The 20,000-nt window shown below is 47.7% G+C and overlaps 1 protein-coding gene across 2 annotated transcripts in view; it reads left to right on the forward strand.

The window, feature by feature from the left end:
- The window catches only part of LOC134435475 (kelch-like protein 29), a 161,714-nt gene that overhangs the window by 132,078 nt on the left and 9,636 nt on the right, over positions 1 to 20,000 (forward strand). For both annotated transcript variants that reach the window (XM_063184476.1, XM_063184475.1), the window contains one exon: positions 12,881 to 13,074. In XM_063184476.1, coding sequence (XP_063040546.1) covers positions 12,881 to 13,074 — 194 coding nt within the window. The remainder of the gene's footprint in view (positions 1 to 12,880; positions 13,075 to 20,000) is intronic.

Raw genomic sequence — 20,000 nt, forward strand, 5'->3', positions numbered from 1 at the left:
CGCCCACACATTGATTCTTATCAAAACTACAGTAGCCGTGCCTCTGTTTAGACTACTTAAACAACGTTTCCCCTGTGGCGCGCGCATCTCTTAAACGTCTCCCGGTGTGTCTGATCTAAATAAATGCATGAATCCGATCTTCATGATTTGCTTGCAAACTGCCTATTCATACGGTTAAACAACCAATATAGCAAACATTACAAAAGAACAGACAACGGACGTCGGTGTATGCGTACGTGTAAGTGGAAAGGGAAATAGAGGAAGCTCGAGGAGTTTTAAAATGACAGCATCAGAGGAAGATTGGCGCGAGTGACGGTAGCACTATTATCATGACTGCACAAACACACATGTCTTCGTTATGGACAAAAGGGTTGAACATGTTTCAAAATTAACACTTGCCTCAACGTCGACTCTTTCTTTTTCTCTTTCTGGGAAACATGTTAGGGTCTAAACTGAACAGGACTCACTGAACTAGGCTACTACTGATTGAGCCGCACCAGCGCCAGGCATTGCCAGCAGAGACAAACAGGGCAACAGCGCATAATCTTCTATGAAGTTCAAGAAACGATAACAATTACAAATTAATTTTAAACAATACAATTTTTAATAATGTCCATTCGTCCATGGCTTGTAAATTTCGTCTCGTCTTAGTCTCCTTAACGAAAATATTTTTTTATTTTCGTCATATTTTTATGTTCTGGAAGCAATTTTTATGCGTCATCGTCTCGTCATCGTCACGGGAAAAAGGGGCGTTGACGAAATATTTTCGTCATCGTCCTGGTTGACGAAATTAACAATCTGGGCCCTCTATCTCCCTGGGCCCGGGACAACATGCCCCTTTGTTGTCCGTCGGCGGGCCTGTCCATAACTGCTTGAGTATGCTCACATGTGTGGTGTGGCTTTTTAGTACGGAATGTGTGTGTTGATGTGGTGGGCTAGCTGTGTGCACAGGTTTATGTGTACTGTATATCAGTCTGTGTGTGTATTTGATATGGTGTGTCGCAATCCATCCACCCTCCTCTCTCTCCATACTAAGTAGGAGTAGTAGTAAAGTGTACACCACTGAGATTCATAACTGCGGCTGTATGTATGCGCATGCATTATGCTTTTGTGGTGGGGAGTTTAACTACATAGCATTTGGTTTATATGGCATTTTTGAAAAAGAGATCGTAGTATTATACCTATACGGTACGTGTGTACAGAATACTATGTGTGTATTTGATATACATAATTTATCAATGTCTGTGTGATAGGACGGTGTGGAAATAAAGTGGAAGAAAAACCTCTAATTAAAACCTCTATTAGTTACAGAGGAATAACTGGTGTCAATGCTATGCAATATCATGTACTACTGTTGTACTGAATTTCCTTCTACGTCTTCTTTCTACACCTCTGGTGATGGGCGGTTTGATTCCCATCCCCCCTGTCTTCTCTTCTCTTGTGTCTACTGTAAGTAGGAGTTGTAAAGTGTGCATAACTGCTGCTGCGGCTGCTGATGGTGGTGGGCCTAATGAAAAGGCAGCCTGGCTTTAGTAGGAGAGGAGAGGAGCGTCTGATCAACATCCAGGGCCTACTCCACTCAAACACTGAAGGGAAACATGCACCCACCCACCCACGTCGATCTCTCTCTCGCTCTCTCTCTCTCTCTCTCTGTCTCTCTCTCGTGTGCACGTGCGCTCTCGCTCTCTCTCGCTCTTGCTCTCGCTCTCTCTCCCTCTCTCTCTCTCTCTCTCTCCCTCTCTCTCTCTCTCTCTCTCTCTGCCAGCCTGTATTCCCTCCTATTACACACCCCACACTCTCCGTCAATAATGAATTAAGCATTTGTTGTTTTTATTAACGATCGTAAAGAGGGTTTCTTCAGAAGGGTGAGATCGGTGGCGTGCGCCCACACGCGTGTGTGTGTACGTGTGTGTGTGTGTGTGTGTGTGTGTGTGTGTGTGTGTGTGTCTACTTGTGTGTGTTCGTGTGTTTGTGTTTGTGTATGTTTGTGTGTGTGTGTGTGTTCGATTCTCCAATTGAGTGACGGGCCGTGCAGCTATCGATACAAGTCAGCTGCAATGAAATCAAGCGCCATTAGCCATTCTAATTGCATGCAGATTAAGTGTAGATGGTTAATATTTAATTGCACGTAATGCTGAAAGAAAAGCGCCTCTAATGGGCAAGTGTGTAACGTTTTGCCTGCGGTGCCGCTGCACAAATGACCAAGTTTTTTGTATGAGCAGTGTGGCAATCAGTTAATGGATGTGATGGAAAAACACATTTTTTCTTTCCAATCACTCTTTTCTTCATGTTTCTTCCTTTGTTTGTGTGGCCCCTTTTGTGTAGCAATCAATTATTGGATATGAGGAAAAGCTAATTTTTCACTCCAATTTGTTTGCTTTCTTCAATTTTTCGTTCATTTGTGTGGTCTCTCGCCGCTCTTTGGGTGCAAAACGGCGTATGCTTTTCTTCCACTCTCCCACTGCTCCCTTTTGCAGAGAGAATAGCCACGCATGCGGCACGCTTTAGCAGTGGGAACAACATTTGTTATGTATTTGGAGAGGAGACATAATGGATTGGGATGGAAAGGTATCGATCACAGATTCCCAGGGGCTTGCTAGCCTGCTCTCCTTTTTTTCTCTTGCTAACGAGGAAGAGATTGCACAGAAAGAATGGATGTGCTAACCTTGAGAGAGGGGGAGAGGGAGACTGAGACATGGCACGAAGAGAGAGAGAGAGAGACCTGGGACCAACGGACAGGCAGGAGAGAGAGAAAAGAGAGAGAAGGGTGTGTGTGCGTGTGCGTGTGCGTGTGCGCGTGTGTGTGTGTGTGCGTGTGCGTGCGTGCATGCGTGGAAATATTTATAGACAGGGCCTTGTGCGTGCTGAGTGCATCTTGGTGGCATCTTGGAGACAGCAGCCACAGCAGCAGCAGCTAAGCAGCACGGAGGCTGACCAACAACGGCAGGACTCCCTAATCCTCCTCTCACACCCTGATGGAGAGACGGAGAGAGGGAGAGAGGGAGGGAGGGGTGGGTGGATAGATTTAGGGAGAGAGAGAGGATGGAGGGAGAAAAGAGGGAAGGATGGAGAGAGAGAGGGAGAGAAAAACATCGAAGGTATACAGGTAGGGTGATGGAGGGAGAGAGGGACAAGATGGATGTAGAGAGTGGGGAAGGGATGAAAGGATGAAGGGATGCAGTGATGGAGGAGTGGATTGAGGGACGATGGATGAGGTAGAGAGAGAGATAGAGGGATCATGGGTAGATTAAGAGATGGAGGGAGCGAGGAATAGAGGGAGGGAGAGAGAGATATGTAGAGGGAAGGGAAGGAGGGATCATGAATGGATGGACAGAGAAAGCGATAGAGGAAGGGAGGGATGCAGGGAGAGAGGGGCAGGGAGGGATGGATGGGCCCTTAGCCTGGTAATGAGGCCCGAGCCACCAGCTCACGCCTTCGCCATGTCACTGCCAGCTGCTGCCTACTGCCCTGTCGCTCCTCTCCTCCTCTCTTCTCCTCTCCTCCTCTCCTCTCCCCCCTCCTTTCTCCTCTCCTCTCCTCTCCTCTCCTCTCTTCACCTCCCCTCTCCTCCTCACAGCAGCTGAGTAGCTACAGCCCTCTCTCCTTCTCAGACCGTCACTCCTCTCTCTCTCTCTCTCTCTCTCTCTCTCCCCCTCTCTCTCTCTCTCTCTCTCTCTCTCCCCCTCTCTCTCTCTCTCTCTCTCTCTCTCTCTCTCTCACTCTACACAGCAGTTACAACCCTTTCTCTTTCTTGCACTCACTCCTTCTCTCTCTTCTCTATCACTCTTTCTTCTCTATCACTCTCTCTTTGTTGCTCCCTCTCACTCACTCCTTATCCGCCTTCGTCTCTTTCTGTCACTCTGTCATTCCTTCTCATTCCCTCGCTCGCACTCTTTTTTCACTCTGTCTTGCTACTTCTCTCTCTCTCTCTCTCTCTCTCTCTCTCTCTCTCTCTCTCTCTCTCTCTCTCTCTCTCTCTCTCTCTCTCTCTCCCCATCTCTCTCCCTCCTCATCTCTTTCCCTCCCTTTCTGCCACCCCTCCTCTCTCTCTCTCTCTCTCTCCATCTCTCTCTCTCTCCAGAACAGCAGGAGCAGCGTGAGGCAGTGCTACAGTGGCCCCATACTAATGCCCCCTTCACTTGAGCGCTGGAATATACAAATCCAATTAGCCCACGGACCGACGTGAGCAGGAGGCTACCTGAGTGTGACAGCTCCTCCAGCCCTCCCCCTCCCCCCCCCATCTCCTCTCCTGCTCTCCTGCCTTCGCCCCCACACCGCACCGCATCGCACCGCATCGCACCACATCTTACCGCACCTTACCGTAACAGACAAGTCTCTCTTCATTTTCTCTCTCCATCTCTGTCTCTCTCTATATAGCTCTCCCGCATATACATGTACATACGTGCACACACACACACACACAAAGACGCGCGCACACGCACACACACACACACACACACATACACACACTAACTCTCTGTCCATGACACACACTCACGTGCGCGCACATGCAATCTCTTTCTCTGGTCTGTCCATCTCTCTCTCTCTCTCTTTCTTTCTCTCTCTCTCTCTCTCTCTCTCTCTCTCTCTCTCTCTCTCTCTCTCTCTCTCTCTCTCTCATTCCCCCTCAGTCCACCGCTCTTCAAGGTGCCCTCTTTTCTTTCTCCCCTGTACAAAAAAAACAGCAGTCCGCCTCTACCTTTCCTCCCCTCCCCTCCCCTTTCTTTTCCACCTCTCCACCTCTCCCCTTCCCTTTTTTCCCTTATTTCCTCTCTCCCTCTTTCCCTCCCTCCCTCTTTTCCTCCCTCCCTCCCTCTTTTCCTCTCCCTCTCCCTCCCTCTCTCTCTCTCTCTCTCCATACGTGCGGCCATGGGATGTGCTGGACAGAGGGAGTTTGTCTAGTGGAGTTATTGTGTGGCAACCTTGGCCCAGTTTGTCTGCTGTGCAGCGTGGCAGGGACATCGGTTGTGTCTGGTGCTGTGGGCCGTGTAGTACAGCGCTGTGCATGGGGCTTCATGCTGTGAGCCTGCCGAGAGGATGGGTGCAGTAAACGACCCCCCCCCCCCCCCCATCACACACACACAGACATGCATGCACGCAAGTACACACACAGACACACACACACACACACACACACACAGACACACACACACACACACACACACACACACACACACACACACACACACACACACACAGATACACGAACACACTGTGAATGTAAACACACACACACACACACAGATACACGAACACACTGTGAATGTAAACAGACACACACACACATACACACACACACACACACACAAACACAGGCAGATGTGCACAAGCACGAATACACACACACATACTCTCTCTCTCTTTCTGCTTCACCCACGTACACATACACACACACACAGTCATGCACACACCCGGGGGCATGCACACACTCACACACAAATACACCCCATGAGTGATGGTGTGAGTGTCACTAGGGCCGCGCCGGACCGTGATTCAATTAGGTGCGTCATTGCTCGTGTCCAAATATTGCCCGTGCGTAGCCTGGAAATGGGTCAGGGAGAGCATTACAAAAAAAAAGAAAAAAGATGGGGGGACGAGAGGAAGAGAGAAAAAGAGAAAGAAATGACACACACACACACACCGCATCCAGGCTCCCACTCCAAACTGTTGCATAGGAACACAATGTATGCGCATATGAGGGACATGCTAGCATACCAATAGCATTGTGGGCTAGGGGGCAGCCATGGCCTATTGGTTTGGACCTTTAGGCTTTAAATCAGAAGACTTGCCCGTTTGGACACTGACCAGTTGATTGCGGGTGACGTGCCCATGAATAAGGCACCTAACCGTACACTGCTGCTCCCTGGATGATGGTATATAGGTTGACAGCCCAGTGCTTAGAGTGGGATTCACTAACCTGGGGGCTTTAAACCTTTCTTTGAACCAAGGTCATTTTTTTCAAAGGATAAAATCATCAGGAAATACCTACACTTTGTATTCTAGGCTGTAGCCAATATTGACGACACTTTTTTTGACGTTTTTTTGTAGTCACAGCATATATTATGTGATTGAGCCACTGAAACATTTGAAGCTCGTTTGAAAGGTGAGACTTGAACCTCTTACTGGGTGAAAACCTCTTACTAGGTGCCTATGTTGCCGACTTAGCCTAAGCTAAACCAAGGCAGGTATCCACCAAAATCAGCAACAAACTGAGATATCAAGGCTTTTGTGAAACATGTTCTGTTTCAGCCTGTCACGCTGTTGATACTTAGATTTCTGGGTCAAAGGATTTGTGTTGTAGTGTCCTTGTGTCAAAGGACTTTAAATGATCAAGACAAGCTGGGCTACTTCACAGTGACTAGACCCAGCGATGACTGGAGCACTTAACAACTTTTTTAGAGTTTTTTTTATTTTGGTGTAAGGACTCTGAGGAAGGCGTAGGTGCGCCGAAACATCAGTCACTTTGTGCACCAAAATAAAAAACCTCTAAAAAAGTTGCATTCATCCCCGGGTCTAGTCATTTTGAAGTAGCCCAGCTTGTCTTGAAACTGCTGTCCTTGACTGTGAGCACCACCAAAGCTGAAGCACAGACCACACACAACCTGCATCTTTAATTAATTATAAAAAAACTAAAAACATTTTTTTTCCATTTGGGAGTCAGCGCATTGGGAATAAAAATGTAATTTTACCTGGCTTGACATTCAAAGCATTCCAAATATTTTAAATGCAAGAAGAATGTCTTTTACTATAGTCATATAGTAATTTAAAAAAAAGTTGTTTTATTATGTGACACGGAATAATTTGCCAAGGTACACATGATGGACTCTCACAGCACACTAGTGCGTCACTACGGCACAGAGATTGAAAAACACTGTCCCAGAGAGGAAAGAAATGAAGGCAGAAAGAAAAAATATTCTATTAAGGGATCAAGGAGGCAAATCCAAAAATATGAACTCTGTATTTCCTGGTGAGAAAGGCTCACCTGTTGTTTTGGCTGTGATGTGATGTTGTTGTTCCATGTTTTGCCCCTGTGATACCTTTGAGCTGCTAGTAGGGTCTCTGGGCAGGGCCAGCTTTGTTGTTTGTTCGGCTACAGAGCAAACTGTGTGTGTGTGTGTGTGTGTGTGTGTGTGTGTGTGTGTGTGTGTGTGTGTGTGTGTGTGTGTGTGTGTGTGTGTGTGTGTGTGTGTGTGTGTGTGTGTGTGTGTGTGTGTGTGTGTGTGTGCGTGCGCGCGTGTGCGTGTGTTTTCTTGCGTGCGGATGTGCACGTGTGTGCTTGTTTGTTCATGCGTGGTTCGTTTTTATGTGCGTGTGCATGTTTGGTGTGTGTGTGTGCGTGTTTGTTCGTGTTCGTGTTTGTATTGTGTGTGTGTGTGTTTCTCCCGTGGCACCCAGGCTCATTGTGTTAGCAGCGCAGCTCAGGGGAGTGGGACTCAATTTATTGCTGTTGATGAAAGCAAATTTTGTTTGTTTGCTCTTGATGTATCTGGAGCCCGTAAAAAGATGTTTGTGTTTGTCGGGAAGCGCTCTGCTCGGGTTTCGGGATAGGGACTCCTGCTCCGCTCTACAGTACAGTACGCTTTGAATCAACCGACGCTGAAAACGCTATTAACATGCCTGCCTATCCTACTTTTCTAATTAACGCTTGATGTAGAAACCTCAGTGGAAGGGCCTTTTTCCTGCTAATTTTATAATGTGGAACCTCCTTGGGGGGGTCGTGTGGAGTGGGCGAGGTAGTGGGGTGTGGTGGAAAGGGAGCGGGAGGGTTGGAGGCTTGGGCCGTTGCAGCTTGCTCGGCTAAATAGCTTTTAAGGTCAGCGCGCGATATTATGATGTTCTTTGGCTCGAGGCAGAAGGTTACGGAGCGGTAGATTAACATATGCCATGCGCGAGGGCGAGTGTCACGAGTTCCGTGCGCGGGGCGAAGCAGCTTTCGACCACCAAAGCACATTCGTGAGATGACAGACGGGCTAGCGGGCGAGCGGGCTGCCTGCACTCCTTCACACACCCCCACCACTACCCACCCCCACCATCCCCAAAGACCCCCCACTCCTCTCATCTGACATCCTAGCAGAGAACCGGCTAGACCCCCAACCACCCCCCACCCAACTCCAACACCACCACCCCCAAAACACCCCACCTCACCCCCTCCCCGAAAGTCGTGCCTCTGATCCAAGTCCTCAGGCACTCTGGCCCAGCTGTCTTGGCTCTTTGTTCCGAGAGCCGAAGCTCCCTAACTACTTGTTTTGGCGTCTCATGTGGTGCTGTAAATGTGCCTCAGAAATGTACGGCCTGCCTTCCTTCCTGCCTGCATACTCGCCTGCCTTTTTAATCAGGCCTGCTCACCATCCGTGGACTGTGGTGGCTACACCTCCTCCTGTAGCTCTGTGCGTGCGTGCGTGCGTGTGTGTGTGTGTGTGCGTGCGTGCGTGCGTGTGTGCGTGTGTGTGTGCGTGCTTGCGTGCGTGTGTGCGCGTGCTTGCGTGCGCGTGCGTACGTGTGTGTGTGCGTGCGTTCTTGCGTTGCGTGCCTGTGTGTGTGCTGGGTGGCACTGTAAGGGCTTGTGTTGCAGCTGAAGGGTTGGACAGGTGTCAGTCCAAGGGATTAGCACTGTGCGGCTGGGTGGGTGGAGAGTGGAGTGGAGGGAGTGTGCGGTTTGTCGGGGTCACTCAGAGGTCATTTCAACAGACACGCTATTCTTGCTTTGCTTGCTTTGCTTGCCTCCTCCATTCACTCAATGTCCCACATTCATACATACAGCACCGTATGACTTTATTAGTATCTGGGTCAGGTATTTCAATTTACCTGGCCGCTCCTTTTCGAGAAATTGTGTTATTAATAACTGTCACACCCGGTTGAACATTTGTACATTCCCTTGGGTAAACCTTTTTAAGTTCAAACGCTCGATTTTATTAATGACGCCGCAAACCAAGGTCGTCGCCAATGGTATTGTTGCCGATCTTCCCTAAAAATCCACGTTGATGTAAACTTTTTAGTTTATTTTAGCAAGTGACGCACCCAACCCCCCCAAGCCCACCTCGTCCTCACACACATGAGTGATTCTACGATTCCCCTACGCTTTCGGCAAAAGCAAAATGTCAATTATCAGTATTTTTTTTCAACTAAATGACCTAGATGTTTACATAGTGTATATATTTAAGTTTCCAAACAAACAAATTGCCAAGCTTAATCTTAAATCATTTGATAAATACTCTAATGAAAGCGAACATTTGCTTAATTATTTTGTCAACAGTGTTATGGACAAATACTATGTCATTTCAAACATATATAAAAATACTACAGAGTTGAAACAATATATGTTTGAAAGTGCTTATGTCCCTTAGCAGTAATGTTGTCATTAATCTGTGCAACTGATATAGAAAATGTGATTGTTGAGCTTCATAAGTAGGATTTTATGAGTCACTGTGATACAGACTGACACATTTTTCATCATAAATCCCTGTAACGTCTGATTTGAATATAGTCACCCTCCTTACACAAGACTTCCTTCTCCAGAGATAATCCCTAGTGTATGTTCATAGGATTTTTCCAACACATAAGGGATCAATAGCACAAAAACACTTTCAAAACAGTCAACGGTGTTACTCAACGGTGTTACTCAACTGTGTTACGGTCAACAGTGCAGGGGATCATGTCGGCACTTTTTTAGGAGAAAAAAAACAGAGCAGACAAACCCATCTCCCTAGAACACAAATTATTTTGTTTGTTTGTCTGTCAATATGGATATAAATTGGCAAAAACATACTCCTCCTCAACTGTCATCAGTGTTGCCAGATTGGGCTGGTTCCCGCCCAATTGGGCTGCTTAGGATGGCCGGGTGCGGGTAAAAATGGCATTCATCAGAAAAACCTTCCCACTGCCATATAAATCAATAGAATTGGGCAGGTTTTTAGGGCGGATTTTGATCACTTTTTGGGCTGGAAATCATCAGCCTCATCTGGCAACCCTGACTGTCATACTTAATTGTAACACCATTGACGGTAACACCGTTGACATTTCAGCCATTTTTATGGTGCTGTGCTAACTGAGGACCTCAGAAGTTCCACCACAACACCTTAATCAATTCATGTATCTGTTTGCTTTATCTGTGTTTTTCTACATGTGATTTCTAATTCAGATTCTTATGAATATGTTGATAACACCGTTGACAGGCAATTTTCCCGCTATGAGAACATGAAAAAGAATGGATTAAATTATGGAAGGATGGAGCTCAAAATTTACCAAAAAGTCTTCCCGTATCCTGCCAAAGAGGTTATGACATCACGTGATGTTATTCGTATGGCCTAAGACCAAACCATTACTGATTTATGGAGGAGGTTTCAGACCGTGACACGGTTAACACAGTTTTCGTGGACAAACACAAAATGGCAAATTTCATGTATAATGGAAAGGACAGTGGTCTTTCTGACAGTTTTGTCATATTGTGATGATTACTGTGAATCAACATTTGCAATTGTCTTGGGCAAAACAAGTTTCTTTACATGCTAATATGAAGACTGAATCTGACATTTGGAAAACAGGACGGCATGAAAATGCCCAAAACCAGTATTAAATATTCATTCTTGCTGAGGGAAATAATGCTATGTCTACACTTTCTGTATTATATGAAAGATAAATGTTTTCTAATGTCCAAAACATCATTGGATGCAGTTAATAGTTAGTGGAATTGCCAAATAAAATCCACGGACTTAAAAGTGTAGGCGAATTAGAGAATCACTCACATACGTACACAGACACAGACACAGACACAGACACACACCCACATGCACATTTGTCCATGCGGAGTCCAGTTGTCCATAGTTAATTGTGTTGGATCAAGTTCTGACCCGCCGAATGGCTGGTGCCTGCGGGGAGGAGAAGAGGAGCTTGGTGGCCAAAAGCTGCATGTAAATAAGTCCAGCAAACACGCGGCTCCCGCGGGGAAAACGACAGAGACGGGGAGAGGGAGAGAGGGAGAGAGAGATAGAGTGAGAGTGAGTGGTGAGCAGCCGAACAGAGCAGCTGGCGCGATCTGCCAATGTCTGTCTGCCGCCACAGTCGAGTGCTGTTACGCTGGCAACCCAACCAAGAGAACTAACGAAGGAGCGAGTAAACAAGCGAGCGAGCTAACAAATGAACGAACGTCGTCATCTTTTGAAGGAGCACCAAGGGGAAAGAAAGTGAATCGTGATGGCACAGTCGCGTTGGAGCAATCCGCGTGGGCCATCTGCCTCTGGTTCTAGTTTCATTGGCATTTGTAAGGGAATGAAGCACTGTAGCGCAGCGCTCATAAATTAGCCATCAATATAGTGGTGCGCTGTTCCAGCGCGAGGGCCGTATAACACCTCCACAGCCACCATCACTACCAGCAGTGGAGCTCCCATGTGGGGGATCGGATGCTCTGCAGTGCTGTTGTTGCTGTGGAAGAGGAGGAAGCGATAGTGGTTGAGATTGAGGAGTGTGTATTTTTATACATGTTACTTTGCATTTAATAGGTGTCCGTTATGTTTTTTTTTGTTTTTTTTTGTTTTTTCAACCCATGGCCCCCCATGGGCACACAAAAAACGTGCGGCAGCTAGCCCAGCACTGAAACTGCTGCATTTTTTCTTCGACTGCACACACCTATTAAAGCTCATCATGGACTGATTCGGAGTGACTCGTTCAGCTGCCTCCCCCATTCCCTGCTCAATTTTCGGCCCACTAACAGGTAATCTCAGCGGCCGTCTCGCCCCTGCTCCCTAAAGGTTCCCCTTCCAGGATTGAGTGTTGGATCTGGATATGGAATCTGGGTTAGCCAGGGCCTCAATCAGAGAGAGCGCTCGGTCGGCCCTCTCATATCGCGTTGCACTATCTCATCCCGCACTGACCTGTTGGGGTGCTTGTGTTCACGTCGGACAGATAAGAGGGGCCGAGGGCTGGAGCTGGGTTGAGGCCGAATTTTTAATGAGCTCAATTGCTAACTGCCACGTCACTCAATTCTAAAAAGAGGTTTTTTTCCCTTTCCTCTCAGGTGTCCATGTCACGTAGAGAGTGTGTACTATCGGACCACTTAGCCCTTGGTGCTGTTATATTTTTCTGTTAAATTTGCACAAGGACTTGTTGGTTATTTTAGGTAGTCTCATGTTCAGTGCTCGAATATCAGTTTGCAGCTTGTGAATTTATTATGGGCTTGAAAATATTGTGATCATTAAATATTAAATACAGACTTAGTTTCCATACCCCTTCACAGCCTGAGTTGATTAGAAGGTGACAGATCTCCTGGGAGACTCTTGAGGGCAATGAAAGATGTAACCCACATATGCAATCAAGGACATACCTAACACATTATACATTCATTTATAATTTGTGTGTGTGTGTACGCGCGTATGTACTGACATAAACTAAATTACATCCACAAAAAATAGTTTCTCCATTTATCTTACATTATCACATCTTTGTTTTGTTTATATAGCTACTGAATGTCCAATAATGGCAAGCAAAAAATAAATAAAAAACAGTGTGACATCTAGTGTAAGACTAAGCTGGAAATGATTTTTTTGCAATTAAGGTTAGCCCATTGATTTTGGTCTCTACAGACTGTAGAAGTGCTTAATTGGCTGTCGTACAGCAACTCTTCATGACCTTTTCAGAAGAATAATGTACCGTAACATTCTGCACAGATACATGCTGTATCCTATATGCTATTTTGTAAGCACATCCGAGCAAGCTCTCTTTTTTTCCCTCGACTAAACAGGGATCCTACTTGGCAATCTCCCGTTGTGCCGAACAAGAAGAAGGGTGAATTGTGTCTGGTGGCGTTATCTGGTGTTAACCGCGCTTTGACCCTCTCTCTCTCTTCTCTTCCCTCTTTCTCTCTCTCTGTATCTCTCTCTCTCCTCAGGTACGACACCATCACAAATCAGTGGGAGACTGTGTCGCCGCTCCCCAAGCCGGTGCACTCTGCGGCCGCCACCGTGTGCGGGGGCAAGATTTACGTGTTCGGGGGCGTGAACGAGGCCAGCCGCTCGGCGGGGGTCCTACAGTCCTACCTGCCCCAGACCAACACCTGGAGCTTCATCGAGTCGCCCATGATCGGTAAGCTGCCAGTGTCGTGTTGCTACCAGCTAACCGTCGAGCTGAGCTACCAAGCCGTTGCAGTGCAGCGCACCACAATAGTGACCTTACAAGGTTGGATAAGAGTGTGGACTATACAGCCCTACAAAGGATATAGTGCAGTAACTACATATTTTTTCAAAATTGCGTTTAGACTGAAAGTGGTCTTCATAACACCTCCTTTATCTTGTGAGAAAGACAAATCGTTTTAGAGATATTGCGATGTCAAATTTGCAGCAACTGCAATATACAACCTAATAACAATACTTCTAAGGCAATTTTCTCAGTTTCAGTGTTGGCGTAGTTACTGCATGTTGCCTTTGTAGGGCAGTATAGTAACAGCCTATTGGTAGCTCATCTCGACGAAGCAGCCCGTCTCGACGGAACACCTACTGCTTCCTCCTTTCCCTTCTTTTCTCTTCTTTCCTTTTTATTCTTTTTCTTGAGTCTGACTGTGTGCTGCTGTTCTGTAGCATCTGTTGTTTCCACGCTGAAGAGCAATAGTGCACCACTGTTTCCCCCGCCACATGTGAACGTTCGGCAAATTGAATTTAAAAGAAAGTTAGCGCATTCATTTCTATGGCTTAATGTCACCCGAAAATGTTTTTTGTAAAAAAATAAAAATAAGGGAGAGAGACAGAAAGAGAGAGAGCGACATAATAAGGGAGAGAGAGAAAGAGAGATGAAATGCACCCCTGTACCAGAATAATGATTAAACCATCAGCACTATACAGAGGTTCTTAATCGCAGACAATGCCGCCGCCGCCGCCACCATTTCGGAGTTATGAGGCTTTCATGGCGTCCCAATTATCGCGGCTGTTGAGAGCGATCTCTCAAGTGTCATCGCCCCAGCGTTCTCATTTGCCGCCTGACAACAGGTGTATAAATTGCTTGCAAACGCATCATTAACGGTATGAATGAGCGGGCTCCGATCAAGCCATCAAGCCTGGTGTGAATGAGGTGCATGGTGCACGGCTGTTGAGGTGGTGGTGGTGGTGGTGGTGGTGGTGTGGAAGATGAAGATGGGGTGGGGTTTGGTGGCAGGGAGAGAGAGAGAGAGAGAGAGAGAGAGAGAGAGAGAGAGAGAGAGAGAGAGAGAGAGAGAGAGAGAAGGTGGGAATTGGGGGTGCTGAGAATTGAGAGAGAGAGAGCGGAGGTGGGAATTGGGGGTGCTGTGGAAGATGAAGATGGTGGGGTTTGGTGGCAGGGAGTGAGAGAGAGAGAGAGAGAGAGAGAGAGAGAGAAGGTGGCAATTGGGGGGTGCCGAGAATTGGTGGTGCTGTGCACTGTATTTCGGCTGGCTGGCTTGTTTTCTGGCTGGCTTGCTGGCTGTTCAACCCCGCAACCTGTGACAGAGGCGAGGCTCCAGAGGGGACGAGAGAGAGGGAGTGAAGAGAGAGAGAGGGAGAGAGAGAGAGGGAGAGAGAGAAGGGGGTTCTGGAAGCAGCAGGAGTGGGGGTAGAGGCGTTTCATTACAGCCTGCAGAGGCAGGATTCCCATCGTCCCATTAGGAAGAGAATAATAACCACAGATCCCCAAACCTGAAAAGCAGCCATCCCTTAATGCCGTAATAATAATATTAGGAGGCCCTACCTCTACCACCACCACCACCCCCAATCCTACCCCTGCAACCACCCGTCACCACTCCTTGCCCACCACCCGCACCACGCCTCCATGCCTCTTGTTTCTTTTTTGTCTCCCTAACAGCCATAGAACAGGAAATGCTCATGAAGATTTTTTTTTCTTTTCACTCTCTCTCTCTCTGTCTCTGTCTCTCTCTCTCTCTGTGTGTCTCTCTCTCTGGTGTGGTATTTTTTTCCATGTCATTCTCTTATATTTTTTTCTTGGTGGGGGAGCACACAGGCTTGTCCTTCTCCTCTGGTTTCTCTGGGCAAAAGCTTCCCTGCCGAGGGGGACACGCTGAGCTTGATGTGAGACGCAGCCAAGCAGATCATTCATTATAAAGGGAGGGCGGTGGGGAAAAAAACGCACATTTTAGCACTTTTCCCGCCGTGCGCGTCAATTCGCTCGTAATATAGAAAATAATTTATACTACCTCAGTGCGGCGGGAAGAAAAGAGAAAAGCCAAGGCTTCCTTTTCCTATCCCTGTGCCCATTTCTTCCCCATGATTTTCCCGCCTTTGGTGAAGCTTTTTACCCCTTTTATGTACACCCCATCATCACATTGCCTCTCTCATTTTTTTATTATTATTATTTTACTTGCTTTCTATGGTTGATTAAATATGTATCGCGTTGTGTTATTTTTTTTATATCGCCCCGACCGAGAGCGACGTGCTATCAAGCGTTGTGTGTCATTGTTGTAAATGAAACAGCCTCTAGGCAGCTAGAGAGTGAGCGCTAGTTTGAGCTAGCTCATTATGCCCCCCGTTATGCTCGGGTGGACGATGCCTGCTGTGTGTGCATGACCGACCGTGTACCGTGTCCGTCAAACGCGGCATCCGATCCTAATGTAATATTAGTCTGTGCCCGCTACCGCTCCAAACTGGGGGGAGGGGGGACACCAGTAATGAATTGATTAATGGTGTTTGTAAGGCGGTTACGACGTAAATAACGGCACACCAAAAGCGGGTCGCGTAAGGTCTTGGCAAAGGTTAGGCCAGCAGGCGTTGAGTTACAGCTCCTTAAAAATGTAGCCAAACAGAAGCAGCAGTGTGCTGGTGGATGGGGATCAGTGACCTGCTCCTCTTCATAAGTCAAGGCACCAGAGCACTGACACCACACACACACACACACACACACACACACACACACACACACACACACACACACACACACAAAAACACACTTTACGTACACACAAACACACACATACACACTGTACATACACACACACACACACACTGTATGTACACACACACTGTATGTACACACACACACACACACACACACACACACACACACACACACACACACACTGAAACAATCTCTCTCTCTCTCTCTCGCTTTCTCTCTCTCTCACTCACTCACTCACTCACACACAGACAGACACACACACACACACACACACACACACACACACACACACACACACACACACACACACACACACACACACAAACTCATATGCACATGCACTATCACATGCACAGTCACACGCATCCACACACCCGCAAGCACAGACATATGGTGTACCTAGAACCACGAGCACATGCCCATACCCTTGCAGTATGTATAAAAATAGAGTGACATGTACGCACGCACGCGCACGCACGCACACGCATGCGCACGCACGCACGCGCACGCACACACACATGTACAGTAGGCACACATTTACACACAAACAAACATACCTTAGCTACATACATGTACAACACACAATATGTTAGTGGTTCTCAACCTCATCGTAAGCCTGCAAATGTCCCCTTAATATTGAAAAATGAAATAGACTAATGCCCCCCATTGGGAATTAAGCCCCGTCCCCACTCAGCTATATCCTTCTCAACGCCCCCTGGGGGGCTGTAGCGCCCCTGTTGAGAAGCACTACAATATGTATATACAGTAAACCAATATGGCCTGGGAAACGCCTCCTAGAGCCCCATTCCACTCGTACTGCACTCTACACTGTACCTTTTGACACCATAGAAGCCATTACTTGTAAGACACGGACACATCTCTGTCACCAGACATGTTACAAAGTCAATTACAAGGCGGAGCATTGATTGGTTGGAGGATGGATCCATACAAGAGAGAGAGTGGGGTCGATGTTTTTTTCTCTCTCTCTCTTTCCTCCCAGCTCGGAAGACCAAGGTCAGCTTTTAAGTCCCTTGCCACCCCGAACACCCCCTCTCTTTCTCCGAGAACCCAGGGGTGCATTTCTCGAAAGCGTAGTTGTTAGCCAGTTAGCAACTTGAGTAGTTGCCAATGGGAAATTGCATGGAAAATGACAAAGTAGCTTACAAAGTTAGCAACTATGGTTTCGAGAAATGCAGCCCAGCTCTGGAACATTTGTGTTTATTTATTTATTTATCTATTTATTTTGTTTATCCCATGAGCAAAGAGGCTGGCTGGTTGGCCGCCGGGCGGGCGGGTAGGTAGGTGGGGTAGGCACGCCTCACTGATTATCCTAAAAGGGTTGAGTGAACCAGAAAAGGCCCCGGTGATGTCAAGTGCTAAAGGTATGCTCGAGCGGCCAGATAATGAAGTGTCCCTGGGCTTTGGGGCCCCTGTCTCTGCCAGGGGCCACGGCCCCAACCACCTGCCACCGCACTCTCCTCTCGCTCCTCTCCACAGCAATAGCCTGCCGGCTGATCAGGGCAGGGATGTGACCGCGACGGGGACAAAGGGGTCAGTTGCCCTCCTGGACCAAGATAGAGATGGATGGGGCCCAGAATTTGTGGGTACCTCATTATTTATGTATGGGTTGGAGGGGGGCCCTTACAGATGACTTTGTCCTGGGCCCGGCCAAAGTTGTCAGTGGCACTGGCTCGGGTAGTCTAGGGGCTGCTGGTACTCCAACCGGTGCAGACCGGAACTGGCCCCCCATCCCCGCACGCCGTACATACGAGCATCTCCGCCACATTTTTCTCCCCTCCATCGATTATCTGTGTCAGGCGGAGGCCTGAGGGGCACCAGGCCGGTCACATTGGTTGTGTTAGCTTCATGACACCGCCACAGCTCGCTAGTTTCACGCTCTCGCCCCCTCTCCCTCTCTCTCTCTCTCTCTCTTTCTCTCTCTCTCTCTCTCTCTTTCTCTCTCTCTCTTTCTCTCTCACACACACTCTCTCCCCCTCTCTTTCTCTCTCTCCCTTTCTTTATTTCTCTCTTTCTCTAGCTCTATTTTTCTTTCTTTCAGCTGTCTCATTTTCTTTCTTGTTCTCGCTAGCTCTTTTTTCCCTCTCTCTCTCTCTCTCTCTCTCTCTCTCTCTCTCTCTCTCTCTCTCTCTCTCTCTCTCTCTCTCTCTCTCCCTCACGCCCTTAGCACAGTTAGTGCTGCAGTGTAACAGGAAGCACTAATGTTCCTGGCAGGAGTGTTTACCTTAAGCATTTCTCTCTGGAACAAGGATGCCAGGTAGGCTGCTCATCATTTACCCACAACACACACACACACGCATACAAACACGTGCGCACGCGCACACACACACACACACACACACACACACACACACACACACACACACACACACACACACACACACACACACACACACACACACACACACACACACACACACACACACAACAACAACACTTACAAGCACACACACATACACAGATATACAGTACACAGCCTCAAAGACACACTCACACACTCACATGCACGCACGCGCGCGCACACACATGCACACACAACAACACTTACAAGCACACACACACACACACACACACACACACACACACACACACACACACACACACACACACACACACACAGATATACATAGACTCAAAGACACACACACAAAACACACACACACAAAACACACACATCCACACACACACACACACACACACACACACACACACACACACACACACACACACACACACACACACACACACACACACACACACACACACACACACACAAACTTGGGCACACAGTCTCTAGCACAAACACATAAGCTCCACAAACACACACACACACACACAAAAGCCCCACATAAGCACACACACACACACAAATCCACTCCCAGCAACATTAATGGCTGGCAGTACGGTAAGCTTAGCTGCGTATATAGCCAAGCTGGCAGGGGAGATTTGGGGAATAGTTCTCCTGCTGTGCAGTATGTAGTACAGGTTGGGGCGTCACTGAAGGAACGGAAAGAAGAAGAAGAAAAAAACAAGTGCAGCAGTGGGGAAAGAGAAAATATTGCAATTAGGAGGTGCAGGAATGACGTAGTCACGCAGAGAGAGAAATAGAGTGTTGAGGGGTGAATTTAAAGATCTTTGGCGCAGCGGCGCGGGTATCTGAAACTCATAAGAAGCCATTTCGCAGCGGTATGCATGCTAAAGCATGTCCATAATGTACTGTACATGCACTCATGCAGGCACACACATGCACAAAATGGCGAACAACATACACATACAGCATGTTGGGCATAGAGATGGACACAAAACTACACACATGAACCAACAGTCTTTCTCTCACTCTCTCTCTTTCTCTCACTCTAACACTCTCTCTGTCACTCTCTCTCTCTCTCTGTTGCCTGGCCTCCTGCTCTCTCTCTCTCTCTCTCTCTCTCTCTCTCTCTCTCTCTCTCTCTCTCTCTCTCTCTCTCTCTCTCTCATTCTCATTCTTAGTCTGCCTCCTCTCTCTCTCTCTCTCTCTCTCTCTCTCTCACACACACACACACACACACACACACACACACACACACACACACACACACACACACACACACACACACACACACACATTTTATGTTCTTTCTCTCTCTATCTCTCTCTCTCTCTCTCTCTCTCTCTCTCTCTCTCTCTCTCTCTCTCTCTCTCTCTCGCTCTGCCCCCCCTCTCTCTCTCCTCTGGCCACCAGGGGCTGCCGTCACGGCTGGCAGTGACTCTGGAGGGCTTCGCCAGTGATCTGCTTAATGTTCAGCACACACTGAATCATTCCAGTGCCCGCCCACCCCCCTCTAAACACACACACACACTCACACACACACACACACACACACACACACACACACACACACACACACACACACACACACACACACACACACACACACAGAGGCAGATAGGCACGCGCGCACACACACATACACACACAAGCAGAAACACACACACACATGCACACAGACACCAACCCATACACACACATACAGACAGACACACACACATACCAAACACAAACAGTACGCACACATATAAGTCGGTACAAACACAACACACAAACACGACAGACGTGCACGGGTGCGCGCGCATGAGACACGTGCACACACACGCGC

This window comes from Engraulis encrasicolus, chromosome 19 (genome assembly GCF_034702125.1).
Source record: "Engraulis encrasicolus isolate BLACKSEA-1 chromosome 19, IST_EnEncr_1.0, whole genome shotgun sequence".
Classification (NCBI taxonomy): domain Eukaryota; kingdom Metazoa; phylum Chordata; class Actinopteri; order Clupeiformes; family Engraulidae; genus Engraulis; species Engraulis encrasicolus.